The 14,587-nt window shown below is 42.1% G+C and overlaps 2 protein-coding genes across 4 annotated transcripts in view; both read left to right on the forward strand.

Moving 5' to 3' along the window:
• The window catches only part of nav3 (neuron navigator 3), a 182,978-nt gene extending 178,488 nt beyond the window's left edge, over positions 1-4,490 (forward strand). For all 3 annotated transcript variants that reach the window (XM_053414866.1, XM_053414867.1, XM_053414868.1), the window contains one exon: positions 441-4,490. In XM_053414866.1, coding sequence (XP_053270841.1) covers positions 441-560 — 120 coding nt within the window. In that variant the 3' untranslated portion in view covers positions 561-4,490. The remainder of the gene's footprint in view (positions 1-440) is intronic.
• A 1,303-nt stretch (positions 4,491-5,793) lies between these two features.
• On the forward strand, positions 5,794-13,956 carry LOC128428508 (zinc finger protein ZFP2). The gene is made up of 8 exons (XM_053414705.1): positions 5,794-6,027; positions 6,975-9,002; positions 10,130-10,332; positions 10,438-10,530; positions 10,730-10,825; positions 10,939-11,049; positions 11,505-11,628; positions 12,113-13,956. Exons 2-8 carry the CDS (start codon positions 8,966-8,968, stop codon positions 13,594-13,596), a joined length of 2,148 nt encoding a protein of 715 aa, XP_053270680.1. The 5' UTR covers positions 5,794-6,027; positions 6,975-8,965; the 3' UTR covers positions 13,597-13,956.
• The last annotated feature ends 631 nt before the right edge of the window (positions 13,957-14,587 follow it).

Below are 14,587 nucleotides of genomic sequence, written 5' to 3' on the forward strand. Positions count from 1 at the left end.
GTATTGTGGTGATTCACTGAGAATTTTGTACAGTAATTTTATCACAGAAGCTAAATAGCCAAAGACAGAGGTTATTAGTTATTATATTGTGTGTATTGATTAGTTGTAATAGGTACAGTGGCATGTCAGATATACTTGGAAACCTGAATCTAAGTTTAGAAATGGGATAAAATTGGTTATAGTAGACGGTGGCGTTCTACTGGAGTTTACAGAACAACTCCATATTGAAAAGTGATCCTAATATTTTTCCCTGTTTATGATTGTAAATGCTAATGAGTCTAGGGTATAGCTAGGAGGCAGTTAGCTTAGTTTGGTGTAAGTAACTGCAAGAAACACTTTACTATGTCTTTGCATGTATTTGAAGTTGTCATGCTTGATCTGTCTGTAGTTCTCCATTCTCAGTCTCTGTTATCAATCTGTTTGCTGTGTTGTGTTTGCAGATGAATATGCTGCTACGGCTGCAGGAGGCAGCTAACTACTCCAGCACACAGAGCTGCGACAGTGACAGCACCAGTCACCATGATGACCAGCTGGACTCTTCACTGGAGTCGGCACTATGAGCGAGAGCTGCGCTGGGACACACCGCACCCTTGGACCCCACCAGCCTGGGAACATTCAAACCCCCAACACTGTCAGACACGCCCCGAGTAGTGCACAGATCTATGGCATATGAAAAGTTTTATCATACAAACTGTTACATCCATCATTTTACAGTAAACCCCTATTTTCTACATGAGGATGGTGCAATATTAAATCAAAGTATTATATGGAAAACAATCATTCAGGTTGGATCGTGTCAGTTTGCCTGACATCAAACAGTGAAGTAAGCGAGTAATCATTAATGGATGTATCACATTTGAAATATACAACTTTTCAAATATCTGTAAATGGGGCTTTTCTCTGAAGTTGAATTCCAAAGAGTAAAGGGTTTGTGCTCAGCCGTGACGAGCCACAGGTTACTCTCCATTACTTCAACTTTGGGCGTCAAAGTGTCAGAGAAAGGGAAAAGAGGTCGACATGACAAAACTGGGTTTTTTGTTTCTTTAAAACCCAGATATATCTTCAGATGTTTACAAGGGCGGGGACAGGTTCTGTTTCTTATGTCATTCCTTGTTTAAGGAGGTGCTTCACACACCAACACACGCACACACACACATACATGCACTTACAAACAGGCAGCAGGGGGAGACCTTCCTTTAATCAGTCCATGCCTTCAATTGACCAATAATCCAGCCTGCCAAAGTGTCATTGAGCAAGGCATTGTACCTCTAACACCTCTGAGGTCGCTGATTTCCAACAGGAGGGAGGCAGGGAGAAGGACAACACAGTTTTTTGGGGGGTTATACAGTGCCCTCTGGTGGCTATCTTGGAGGCTCTGAGCTCTCACAAATTAGTCACAGCATCAGTTTGATTTATTCAAAAACCAGCAGCATGTTGTGGTTTGCTGAACTGGCTTCACACAAGTTTCTGATTCTGAATCAGGTTGGGCTGAAGAAAACTTTTTTGTCTCGTTGTTTACCACTATATCACCTTTTTGTGTCTTTGCTTTTTCTAAACATAAATTGTGCACAGGCAATTCTGTATCCCCATGATGGCAAAGCCTCTACAGCCCGACTAGATTCAAAACATTAACATTATCATAACTTACTGGCAAACACACACACACCCATGCATCCCTCCAGCTCAGTGGACAGTTGAGTCTCATGGTGCTGGTCTCCAGCCCTGAACCTCGTCAGTGTCAGGCACTGCCAAGCCGCTCGCCGCTGCCCCGCATGCCAACAAGCACAAGCAACACGCATTGTTTGTGTCACCCAGCCACATCGCTACTGTGAAGAAAAAATGGACAAGTGCCAATGTCTCTCTTTGATTTACTGCCAAATGCACACTCACATCAAAAACACACACACACACACTCACACACTTCCCATCACAATGCAGAGCCGCCCGTGGTTGTAGACTTGGATTAAGTTGTTGCAGCTTTCCTCGCATCTGAAGCATGTTGTCACGGCGCCTTCTTTTCAAACACACAACTGTATCACTCGATCATTCGCTAAGCTCCTCCCCCCCAATCGATGATTGTCCAATCACGTCTGTCAAGCTTTGGATTGTCTCCATCTTGTAGCAGAGACACAGAGAAATTAAACGGTTTAAGGATGGTGTAATTTTTTAGCTTTTCCAAAACCAGAAACAGAAGAGAAAAGGTGTGCTAGCGTTATCTGCATACATTAGCATGTGTCGCTAACTATCTTAACCATGTGAATATTATGAGCCACTGTGCTTATAAGCTTTACAATACTTAAATCAGTTTCTGCAAGTGGACTTTCCCGGAACGCATGACACAGCATGATTTAATGTATGCAGCTGCCAAAGTGCACATTCAAGACCAATTTTACATGATGCCATGAAAACGGAAGCCACACAATGTTTTCAACCGAGTCATGAAAGTAGCGTTAACTTAGCTAAATAGCTACAGCTTAATATTCCAAACTTACTAAGAATTCCAAGTGTTATCATTATCATTGTAAACTGCGGAGATGGAGAGCTTGACAGACGTAGCAGTATCTAAAGGGGGTGGAGCTTAGGAGATGGTCCGAGCAAATAGCTGATTTCCTGTGACAACGAAACAGGTAGAGTTGGCTGCGACGGAGACATTTTGAAAGTAACAGGAAAACCGCAGACTGGTTATTTTTTACTCCTGCCTATATTAGTGAAATCGTGGTAACATTTTAGTTCAGTCAACAAAATATCAGTAATAATTAAATGATTGAAGCTGACAATGTTGTGCTCGGAACTATCTGGAACCCGATTGAGAGTCTTGTGCAGCGAATCTAGAAATCGGAGAAATCTAAATTATTTCAGCTGAAGAGCTGAATAAGGGAACAATGATATCGGTGCTTTCTCACTGCCTTAAATGTGCAAACGTTGGGGAGGCAGCTCCTCCTCCCATTGGCTGTAGTGAGAAAAAGGTGAATGATGACGATCCGCTTTCTGCTCCATCAAAGATGCTGCTTGTCATCTTTGGTTTGTGGTCACTCCCTCTTCCTCCAAACCCCTTGTTCTTGTTTCTGACAGCTGAAGTATAAAAGAGTTGAAGCTGTATTTGAATTCAAAACTGACCAATATTGTAAAAACATTTTAAAAAGGGGGAGGGGGTGTTTTTTTTCGTTGTTGCTTTGCGCCCAGTTGAGCTGGGCTCACTTGAACAGACAGGAGCACAACCAAATTGTTTTGGGGTTTTCTAGCCTGACGAGCATGTTTTGAAGCTTTTTAAAGGGGATGCATTGAGAAGAGACCTTTACCTTTATGTATGCGTGTATTGGACGGAAGCCATTTTGAATTTCGATTGTCCTCTCTGTTTAAACGAGTGGGGTTGGTTTTGCACACTTTGAGGTCGGGGTGGTTGTAAATACTTAAGTCTTGCACAGTGAATCAAAGATGCATTCTGCCCTGTTGATGTTACAATATGCTTAACCCCGCTGAGTAAATTATTGTACTTACAAAAAAAAAGAAAAGAGAAATGCAAAAAACTCAACACGCTGTCAGAAACAGGTGTGTGTCTTGTGGTGATTGGATGTTTTGCCGAATGCAGGCGGCACACGGTGTACAGTAAGAAACTGTTTGTGACCTCACTGACATCAGAGACTGAGAACAAAAAAAAAAGAGGCACTTTTCCCCTCGTCCTGCCAAAATCTTCTCCGGCTCCTCTCTGTCTTTACGAATGCCTGTTGTTTCTTGGAAGCACTTCCTCCGCGGACGTTTCAACCCGAGCTTGCCGCCCCCCCCCGTTGGGCTCGCGGGCTGCGCGAGGCACCGAAGCTGACCTGACACACCGTACTGTATAACGCTTACCGACAACCAACAGGTGCTACTAGTCAGTCAAAGCCCATCAGAGACCAACCAGTCCCATTGTCACGACCTCAGGACAATCCTAACCTACACAATCCTACCTGTGTTCAGCTTCACGTGCCTCCGCAGCCGAGCCCCGGGTGGCTCGCACGTGCATCTGGCCGACGTCACCGACCTCGTGTCCTCGAAAGGTGGGCGGTTGCATGCGAATGGAGCAGTTGCGATGGTAGCAGGTTGCTCCTTAACTTGACTTACACCCCTGTAGTAAACCTGAGCTTGGCTATCCCACATTTAACCCTCTGGGCTACTCTACACTTCAGATGTAGGCCAGTAGATCCCGAGCTTTCGGAGCTTGGTCACCGGTAACAGTGTAAACTACAGTGCTAACGATCAACTGGTTATTTTCCTCCACTTACACTCTGCAGTTACATCTCAGTTGAAAACCATAGCATTTACTCTGGTTTGAGAGAGAGTTTTTCTTCTTTTTTTGGGTGAAACATTTGTCCGTAAATGTTTTATATTTTGTACATTTGTATGTAACATATCATGTAAATAGACAGAGACAGTGATTTAACTCATCTGGAGGATTTTGTAGTCTTTGTAAAGCCCTAATAAATGGTATTTGGTGTCACACGAGCAAACGACATGCTGAGCTCTTGTCTTTTGTGTCCTTTGAGAAGCTTGTTGTGGGTGGATGTACTGAAGTAGAAGTAAATAACAATTTGAGCCAGAGTATATGAGTATAAAAGTAGCCCTTGAAAAAATGAATGGGATAGTGAATAACATCACATGTTTATTTATTTTTTGAAAACAGGGAAATGGTGTGTTGGCATGTTAATATGAGTGCCAATATAGTATCAATACACTGTATTATGTATCATAATTTCCGATTATCTTGAAAAAACATTAAAGAATACATAACAAATTGAATCTTTATATTTTTAGGACAGGACTCTATGCTCTAGTGACAAAATATGAATTCAATATGTTCATGAAGAAACTGTTTGAAAGAACTGACTCTGGAAGTTGATCAAACACAATGAAACTAATGTTATTTTGAGTTTCAGAAGAGGTTTTAAATATAACCGCAATGTCCAGTTCATGCAACAATGTAAAATCTCCAATGTGAGTTAAATACATCAGTTTTTCATCACTCTAATGAAAACACTGATTAGTATTAAAGTGTTGTATGATAAAGGTTGTACTTGTCATCTCTTGTGTTGACAGACCGGGAGGCACAGATTGCTGAGTCCAGTGGGTAACCAGCTGGTGGTGATGTGTTTGTGACATCTAGTGTTTAAACACAAATGATCAAAGATAACACAACGCAACCCAGGATAAGATAATCCTTTATTAGTCCCACAGTGGGGGAGTTTACAGCAGCAAAGAGGGCAGTCAAAAATAGATATCAGAATAAAAAATAGAATATTATATTCTCAATTATATATGCTATTGTAAAATAATGAAATAGTATTCGAAAACACTTGTTTCGGTGATATTTTGTAGGATAACTCTTGATTCAAAATCTACTTTAATCTTTCCACGGTTTACAATCAGCTGCCTTCTTTCTTGCTCCTATTTCTGACAGTGTACTATGACACGATGAACTGTTTCCTCTTGCCCACAATAATCACATTTCCCTGTTATATGTTTTCAAGTACTGTTTAGTACATATATATTAATATAATGCTTCCAGTGGCAATTAACAGACATATTCTACATATTGCACGATCCCTCTCCTGGTGCTTACAGTATATTTTTGTTTGCTGTTTTGAAATTATTTATATTTATACTTGTACAAATAAACCACAACAAATTCCTTGTATGTCTCAACCTGCTTGGAAATAAAACCCAATTCTGAGTCTGATAAGTCACAGTCCGTACCAGCTGGTGGCGGCAATGCCCCAAATCGTTGTTTGCCAACCGCCAATGAAACCCAAAGGCAGAAGAAGAAGAAGAAGAAAAAGAAGAATCAGAGGCAGACGAAGAAGACCAAAGTAATCATGGGGCTGGACGGGCTGAAGTCTACTCCTGGGTCTGAGTCCGAGGAGAGAGTGAGCCAGTTTAAACCAGGAGCTCATGCGTCTCTACCCAAACACTCGTACTGGTTTGACTTCTGGGTGTTCGTGCTCTTCGACATCGCCTTCTTCCTCTTCATGTATTTCATTGTCCCGTAACCAGGTGAGTGAGACACGTAAGCTTCCAGCTGTTAGCAGAGGGCGGCTACGGAAGTGTCCAAAACTCCCGAGCCGATAACGCAGTTAAAAGTGATGAATGGAGCCGGCCCCGCTTGGTTTGGTCGTTTTTTGAGCCGTCATTTATAAATTTGTATATCAGGTCAACTTTCCAAGACCTGGAAGTATTTGATATATTAAGCACTCACCCTAAACACTAACTTAGCCTGTGTTAATATGCGCTGAACACCTGAGGTCCCCACTGAGCTACTTTTAGCGGTGTGCTCTCAACTGTTGATTTATTTATTTGCCCTCAAAGTGACAAACAAACTCAATAAATAGATTCCAATTGTGCTTATTTAGTGAGAATGGAAATGAAAAGCTCAGTTTCTTGCGTGAGACACGTGCTTCATTCATCTGCTCGAGTTGTGTGAGGTTGAGTTGTGACCGTTCATTCATTCGTACATGGACTTCAACAACATCCAAAGAGGAGTTTACACTTAATGTTCTTAAGAATTTACAATCGTTCACAATAAGTTAATATTTTCCGAGTGTTCCCATCAGAGTGTTGCAACCGGGGATTGTTTTACCAAACAAGTCATGATATGAATCCAGCAAATGTAAATTATACATTTAGTTTAATTTGAACTCAAGTCAGTATTAGCACCTCTTAAGCTACTTTACGTAGTAAGGTCGAGACCATGCATAGAGAAACCCATCAGTTCCCATGATAAGCACTCACAGCAGGATCATTATTTATTAGTAATAATGATACAAATAGCCCTGATTATGAAAATAATCTCCAACGACATTCAGATACACCCTGTGAACCAGACTGTTGTGTCTTTCTAAGAACTGAATACCACCTGTACCTTTGTATCCCTCACAGAATGTTTGCCCCTTGTTTTTTGTCGCGGGTTTAACATTTGATTATGTGATTTGTTTTTGTTAAAGGTTTGTCTCCTGGACTGTGGAGCCTGAAGACACTGAGCGCTGGTCCTGCCCTGTCGTGAGGAATGCTAACCGAGCTTTGACTGACTTTTCCTGCTGCGTTATCTGACACAACACATCGAGGTTCCACGCCTCGCACCATGTGCCTGCAAGTTTTATACACGTAGCCTCCTGCTTTCATATCAGAGATTTGAACCACACAACTCCCTCCTCCTGTCACCTGTTGCCAGCTGCTGTTACATCATGGGTGGATTTATTTGTTGCCACGTGGAAAAAGGAACAATTTAAGTATTTATATTATTGAAAAGTGGCAATGGCATCATCAGGACTTGGAAATGTCCGGAAATTCAAATGTATGTTATGGATTATCACTAATATCACTAATATCGAATTATCCTAGTGGAGTGAAGCTGTGCAATGTTTTTGATGAAGATGACACTGAAATCAGAATGAATGGGGACACAGAAAAGATCAATCTCAAATCTTAAAGGTTTGATGAGATCAAGATGATCCAGTGTGGGGTCACTTAGGAGAAATAACAATTTCAGTGCACTGAAATGTTGACAGTTTGCACAGTGAAGATACTGCAAATAAACAGTTTATACCAATCACTTAGTAGCACTCATTTGGTTTTAGTTTGGTGTTATAGTTCAAGTATCTATCATCATATAGTTAATGTTCATGCTTTGATGACTTACTTCTGCTGTTAAATCTGTTATGTCCTAAAGTGGTTATTGGTCTTTATCATATCAGAAACAGTGTCCCAGTGAGTATAGTTGAGTGCGAGCATTGCTAAATCTGAACGATGCATCAAGAAAGTCCTGATCTCAAGTCTCTCTCAGTTGAAATAGTGATTTAACATATAGGCCGACATTTTTATATATTTTTCTTTGTTTTGATCTGTTAAGTTTTATTAATCAAGTGTGATCTGTCTTTTTTATCATTTGCTAACTTTGCATTTCTATCTTATTTTGTGAAACACCAGGGTTCTTGAAAGGCACTATAGATATAATATTTATTGCTATTAATATTATTAAAGTGAGTTTATAAGTTAGTAGTTAATCACTTAAAATGCCACAAGAAGGCAACAACCATTAATACACTGTTAATTGTGTTGCCGCCATTAGCTGCGTACATTCAACATTGATTTATTTAACAATTTAATTATAACTGTCTGCTTTTCTTTTCTTATTATTACAAACCAATTCTGAACATTTTGGATTTGTGATTTGCTAAATCGAATTGAGCCCCTATGGGAAGTTGTGTATCATGTATCTGACGCCACCAAGTACCACCACAGACTGTCCAGCAGCTCACTGACGCCCTGATCTGAGAGCAGCTCCTCCAGGACACCAACCGCTGACTCATCTGGTGCCTGCCAGATTTTGTCGGGAGACACTACTCAGTGACATTATGAGTTACTGTGATGAAAGCATGAACAAGAGTGAGGTGAAATATCTGTCACCTCAAGGATCTCATTTGTAATTATGTTTAATATGAGCTATAATATGAGTTATATGGCAAGTGCCATAATGAATGGATCGCCATGGATTTTTTGACAAAATGTTACTTTAAAATCTTCTGACACTTGGCATACAGAGAGTTGGGGTCCCTCTAAAACATTAGTAACGTGAATTATCTGTGTCAACTTCCGAGTACTTCTTTTAAATAATACTTAGAACAAACAAGTTGAGTGCCCTAGTGAAAAAGTTGCCAACTTTACTGTACATATTCATAAAAACATATATATAATACACCATCGCATTATACTTGTTAGCACCTTGTGTGGAACTCAATCCTCCATAATGAGTGACATCAAACTTTCTATGTTTGTCTTCAGCTTATGTTAAACTCCAAGTACCGTAAGATCCAAAATAGACGCGCATCAAATTTCTAAGTGTGGCTGGAGTCAGCCTGCATTCACACACAATGAACCACATGACCTCAGTGTAGTTCCCCGTTGACTGTACAAGCCACGTTATATTGTGTGAGTGATGGAGAAGACCGGCTGCTCCTCTCTGGAAAACACAGGTCCGTCTCTTCACTGAGTGTTCAGCAGCTAGCAGCTAACTAGCTCTCTAGCTTAGCTGGTCGTTAGCATGTAGCTCCAGCTAACGGCAAAGCTGGTAGCTAACAACCAAAATCACAGAGTGAGGCATGGGAACGAGTTAGCATGTAGTTTACCTAGTATAATAAATGATAACATATCACCTCTGATTCTTACAAGTGAGAAGCCAGACCTGTTAAGGCGGCATCGTCCAGTGTTTGGCTAAGATGCTAACTAGGCTAAACCAGGAGCCGAGCAGAGTGTTGTTTGTTTTGATTGTAGCTCCAGGTGCTAGGTTCCTATCATTTCATGTCATGCTGTGTAAAGAGTATCTATATCTGTGTTTATCTCATTATCTCCATTATCTCCAAAAGAGTAGAAAACATGAGGAAAGAGCTATTGTATGTCCCAGCAGCTCGTCGTGCCTTTTAAGTTGTGTTTGTGAGTTTATTAAAGTTTCTCCATCAATTTGACATATGAAAACATGTGCTACAGAAAGTTAACACACTGGATGATCAAGCTTCAGTTTAACATCTAACAGTCTATTCTATTGACATAGGAAATGGTATATTATAAATCCATTTGATGTCAAGTCATTATCATTTCCACCCTGATCTGGTCACATGATAAACATATGCAACCAAAATCTCAGACCCTTATTGATGGAGATATGGAATAATGGAGTTTGAACCTGTGGGCATGACTGTACATTCCGATTGGTCATATCTCTCTTAATATAGGTCACAGAGAAATGGTTCCCATCCCCAGTATAAATAAATAACTATTAAAAGTAATAACTGTTCATATTGAATTGCAGTTGGGCAGATTTTACACCAAGGTAAATTTATAAAGTAATCAACACCTCCAGAAAGTTTTGGTATCAAATCATATCAAAACATTTTGGAATCATATTTTAAAAGTTTCATAAAAAACGTTCATACGATTTTAGTGCCATAAGTTTCTAATGTGACCAAATAAGTACGACAAACCCAAAGGCAAAATCAAAGTGTGATGAGGAATAACCCTATTGACCGATCTGCACACATTTGAGTTGACATGAAGGAGACACACACATCATGACCCCGTCCTCCTCATGCCTGTGTCCCTGCAGACGTCTTCCTGCCACTGTCCTCACTGAGGCTGCTGGTCCCTCCTCTGCGGCTGCTCTCCGCCGCGATGTGGCAGGTGGCTCAGCGGAGGGACCACCTCGATTACGAAAAGCTGGACGAGTTTGTGTCCCTGGTGACGGCCACGGTTCCAGACCTGCTCAGTCCAAAGCAACGGGGCAAACTGCTGCTCCGGCTGCGATCCAGAGTGAGTCAGTGGGTTCTGGCTGAGATCAAGTGACCAAACATCATCCTACAGTAGTGTCACACTTCATGGAAACAGTTGACCGAATGTCTTGCTGTGTCTCTTCAGATTATTCTTGAGCTGTGTAGAAATGAGGAAGCAGACGACATGTCACGTATACAGCCGCACCTAGAACGAATCCGCCAACCAGGACACACAGGGGTAAGTCCGAGCAGTGTTCTTTCGCAATGGCCTTATTACCGTTCTCAAAAGAGCAGGTGACAGCGTGTTGGTGCTGTATGTTCATGTCACGTGTCAGAGAGTGATAGCCGGTCCTGTCCCATGGAAACATCCTGATGTATCATTGATATGATTGTATTGTTTTCGAGACGACCCCCGAATCAACGACAGTATATTTCAGAGTGGAGATGCAGAGGTGGATGCGGAGGAGGCCATTTTTGTGGAGCTCATCCAAACACTCCTCAAAGACCCAGCAGAGAGGAAACATTTTTACCAGGCAAGACCACTTCACGTAAAACCTCAGATTCTATGTTGTTTTATTTGACTTGATTGTTTACCTCACCCTCCACTGTTGGATTTCTGAGTGTCTGTCACTTCTGTCCTTCTCAGGAGGTTTTTCCAGCAGAATATGGTCTCAGCTACGACACAGACATGCAGCTGCTCGTGTGGGAGCTTCTTTCCAAACTGGAGAAACTTCTGCCAGTACCAGACCTCGGCCAGGTGGGAAGAGACATAAAATCAGTTTGGCTGGGCAATAAATCAATAAATGTCTCTATGTTTTCCATGAATAGCAATGAAACAAAGGTCCAATAAATAAAATAATACAATGCTTACATATTGTGTAAGCTAAGTGAGATAAATAATCGGAGGTCGATCAGTCGTGTGTTACACCTCACCCATGATTGATTTGCCTCAGATTTGTAAAAATGTTTGTCATTTTCTGCTCATAAAGAACCGTTTAAATCCACAACTTTCACAAATCAGTCTATAAACAATAACCCGACATTTATCTTGATGATTATCGATATCGACTGATGTATAACAGTTGTGCTTGCTTTACTTTTTTGGCCATATCGCCCAGCTCTAACATGTACACACTCATATATAGATAGAGATATATTTAAATATATATATATATATATATATATATAAATCATTCCTTTTTTTGTAAACAGACGGTTTCATGGCTGACCTCTGCCCCCTCAGTACTGAGGGACTGCCTGCAGGTGCTCTCCAACCCCGATGACCTGAGGTCTCTCCTTCAACACCATAAAAGCCTTGAACACCTCGGTGCAGAAGGTAAAAGAACCAGATGTTTCGGCCCCACTTCTCGTGTTTTTTTTGTTTTTGTTTTGATGTCCTCAGCCAAAGCCTCACTAAAGACCAGAGGTGGTACAAACACTCTTTACTCAAGTACAGGTAGAGATACTTGTGTTAAAAATGATTCAATTACAAGTATCAGCTCTATTTCAACCTTTTTCTCAAGAAAAAGTATAAAAGTACAAGCTCTGAAATGTACTCCCCTGTGAAGGCCACTCCTTCCTCTTGTATCTCTGCAAAGCAAACTGAGACTCATGTCGCATTAATATAGTTCGAAGACTATTTAACTTAAACCAGTCTTACTTCAAATATAATAAATAATATACTAAAAACGAGGTTAAAGCAAGAAAAGATTTATGAGCATGGGAAACTGTCTGGGAGGAAATGTGTTCAATGTTTCTTCTTAATTTAAATAGGGCCGACCTGAACAGCTAACTTCTCTATATCTTCTGTTATTCTCTAGGAACCACTGTGGAGATGTCCACCCAGGTCTTTGCCTGCTCCGAGTGTCCATTCTTTCACATGCAGGAGTCCTACCTGCTGCAGCACATCGAGCACAGTCACCCAGAGCAATACGGCAAGTTCCAGAAGGCTGCGGCAACAGCCGAGGTCCCAAAGAAGAAGGTCCAGTGCCCGGAGTTCCCGAAGCCTTTCCCCATCCACGACAGGCCTGACCCACACACGTGCCAGGAGTGTGGCAAAACGTTCACGCGTGCCTCAGACGTGACTCGTCACCAGCGGACGCACACTGGCGAGCGTCCGTATACCTGCGAGGAATGTAAGAGGGGCTTCAAGAACTCCTGGGATCTGACCAGACATCAACGCATTCACACTGGAGAACGGCCCTTCCTCTGCTCCCAGTGTGGCAAACGGTTCACGCAGATGGGTTTGCTCAAACTGCACTTTGAACGAACGGCCTGCGGCCAGACATGCAACCCTCCCTTAGACTTAACAACAGAGGTGGTAGTTGCAGAGGAGACACCAGAGAAAGGCAGTGGTCAGTACAAATGCCAGAAATGTGGCGAGAGCTTCGGCAGCCTCCTGGAGCGGCTGAGGCACAGGCAGGGACACGTGGTTCGGCGCCAGTACAAATGCTCCCAATGTGAGAAGATCTATAGCCGGGCGTCGGATTTAAAGAGGCACCAGATGAAGCACACAGGTGTGCGGCCATTTTCCTGTGAGTGCGGCAAAAGCTTCACCCACGTGTGGCTCCTGAATAAGCACCAGCAGATCCACATCAAGGAACGTCCCTACCCGTGTGCAAAGTGTGGGAAGAGCTTCACGCATTTTCAGATTCTAAACAGGCACCTGCTGACCCACAACGGCCAGCAGCCTTTCCAGTGCTCCCACTGTGAGAAGAGCTTCACCCAGCTAGCCAGCCTCACACGCCACGAGAGAATCCACACAGGTGAGAGGCCGTACGTCTGCTCCACCTGTGAGAAGACGTTCCTCACACAGGGAGAGCTGGGCCGACATCAGCGCAGCCACAGCAGCTTTAGGCCATTCAGCTGCTCCCAGTGCCCCAAGAGCTTTAAAACCAAGCGTGCTCAGCGCGAACACCTAAACACTCACACCGGGGAGCGTCCGTTTGTGTGCTCACGCTGTGGGAAGAGATTTGCCAAGTCGACCTCCCTCATCCGGCATAACCTGACTCACACAGGAGAGCGACCGCACCAGTGCTCCCAGTGTGGAAAGACCTTCCTCACCTCTGGTGAGCTGCTCCTCCACAAACGGATCCACACAGGAGAAAGGCCGTATCCCTGCTCCTACTGTGAGAGGAGGTTCAGGTGCTCGTCCGACCTCAACATGCACATCCGGACACACACCGGGGAGAAGCCACACAGCTGTCTGTTCTGTAAGAAGTGTTTCTCTACATCCACGAGGCTGAAGAGACACATGCGCACACACATGGAGAAGGGCACAGCAGTGGAAACATTTCATGTTTGAGCAGTCAGGAGCCGATAGTCTATTTATTTTAGCATTATTATTATTATAATAAAATAATTAAAACAATTGTAATTTTTTTCATTTTATATTCATATTGGTTGTGTTTTATGAAAATCATCTTTGCAAAAGTGTTATGTCTGGTTGTATGAAGATAGGAATGATTACGTTCTGGCTTCTGGCTTCTAAATATAAACCGTTACACAGGAAGACACAGATAGTGACATTAATTTAGCAGTTCACATCCACAGAATAAGGATGAGGATAAGAGGATTTTTATTCAGAAAAATTCAAACCAATCTAGTGTTTGTAGACGTCTGCTGAAATTTGTAATAACATCCAATAAAGTGCTGTAGTATGTTGTGACCTTTTAGAATCCACCTGTTATTTTTTAGCTCCTATGATTCACAGGGAAAAGAAGAAAAAAGGGAGATGCATGTAAAATGTTATGGATGCCGCCCTATCATATTTAAGTTTCAGCCAAGTGGGAGATTCTCAAACCCTGAGAAACTCATATCACAATTATTTTAAGCCAGCAAGGCCAATGTAGGGCTGTGAAAACAATCCTTGAACTTTACTTTATTAAAGTAATACTGCATTGGAACTTGTCAATACTTATAACGTTAGAAGCAAAACCAGTAAGGGTGAGGAGGAGGAGGGAGCGTGGGAAGAATGATGAAGTCCAGCAAAGAAACGGGAGCAGCAAAGAGTCAAAATTGTCCAAACAAAATAAGGATTAAAGAAGTGAAGAGATAAGAGACGCTGAGGCAGCAAAACCACTTACCCTCACAATGTCCACTTGCAAGGAGTCAGCTCATCTGATGGACTGCACTGGTTTTGCTTCCACTCCGTTGGATTTTGTTTGTCTAGATGTTAATTACATTTTATGTTTTGTAAATAACCTTTTTTTTTTCTTCTCATAGTACAAGTGGGGTCTCCTCTCCTTTGTTCTCACACACACACACACACACACACACACACACACACACACACA

This window comes from Pleuronectes platessa, chromosome 22, assembly GCF_947347685.1.
Source record: "Pleuronectes platessa chromosome 22, fPlePla1.1, whole genome shotgun sequence".
NCBI classification, from domain to species: Eukaryota; Metazoa; Chordata; class Actinopteri; order Pleuronectiformes; family Pleuronectidae; genus Pleuronectes; species Pleuronectes platessa.

Coding starts and splice junctions, on each gene's coding strand:
- LOC128428508 (XM_053414705.1), top strand. CDS start 8,966: ATGGAGAAGACCGGCTGCTCCTCTCTGGAAAACACAG. Junction 9,003..10,129: donor CTCCTCTCTGGAAAACACAG/GTCCGTCTCTTC, acceptor GTGTCCCTGCAG/ACGTCTTCCTGCCACTGTCC. Junction 11,050..11,504: donor CAGTACCAGACCTCGGCCAG/GTGGGAAGAGAC, acceptor TTTTGTAAACAG/ACGGTTTCATGGCTGACCTC.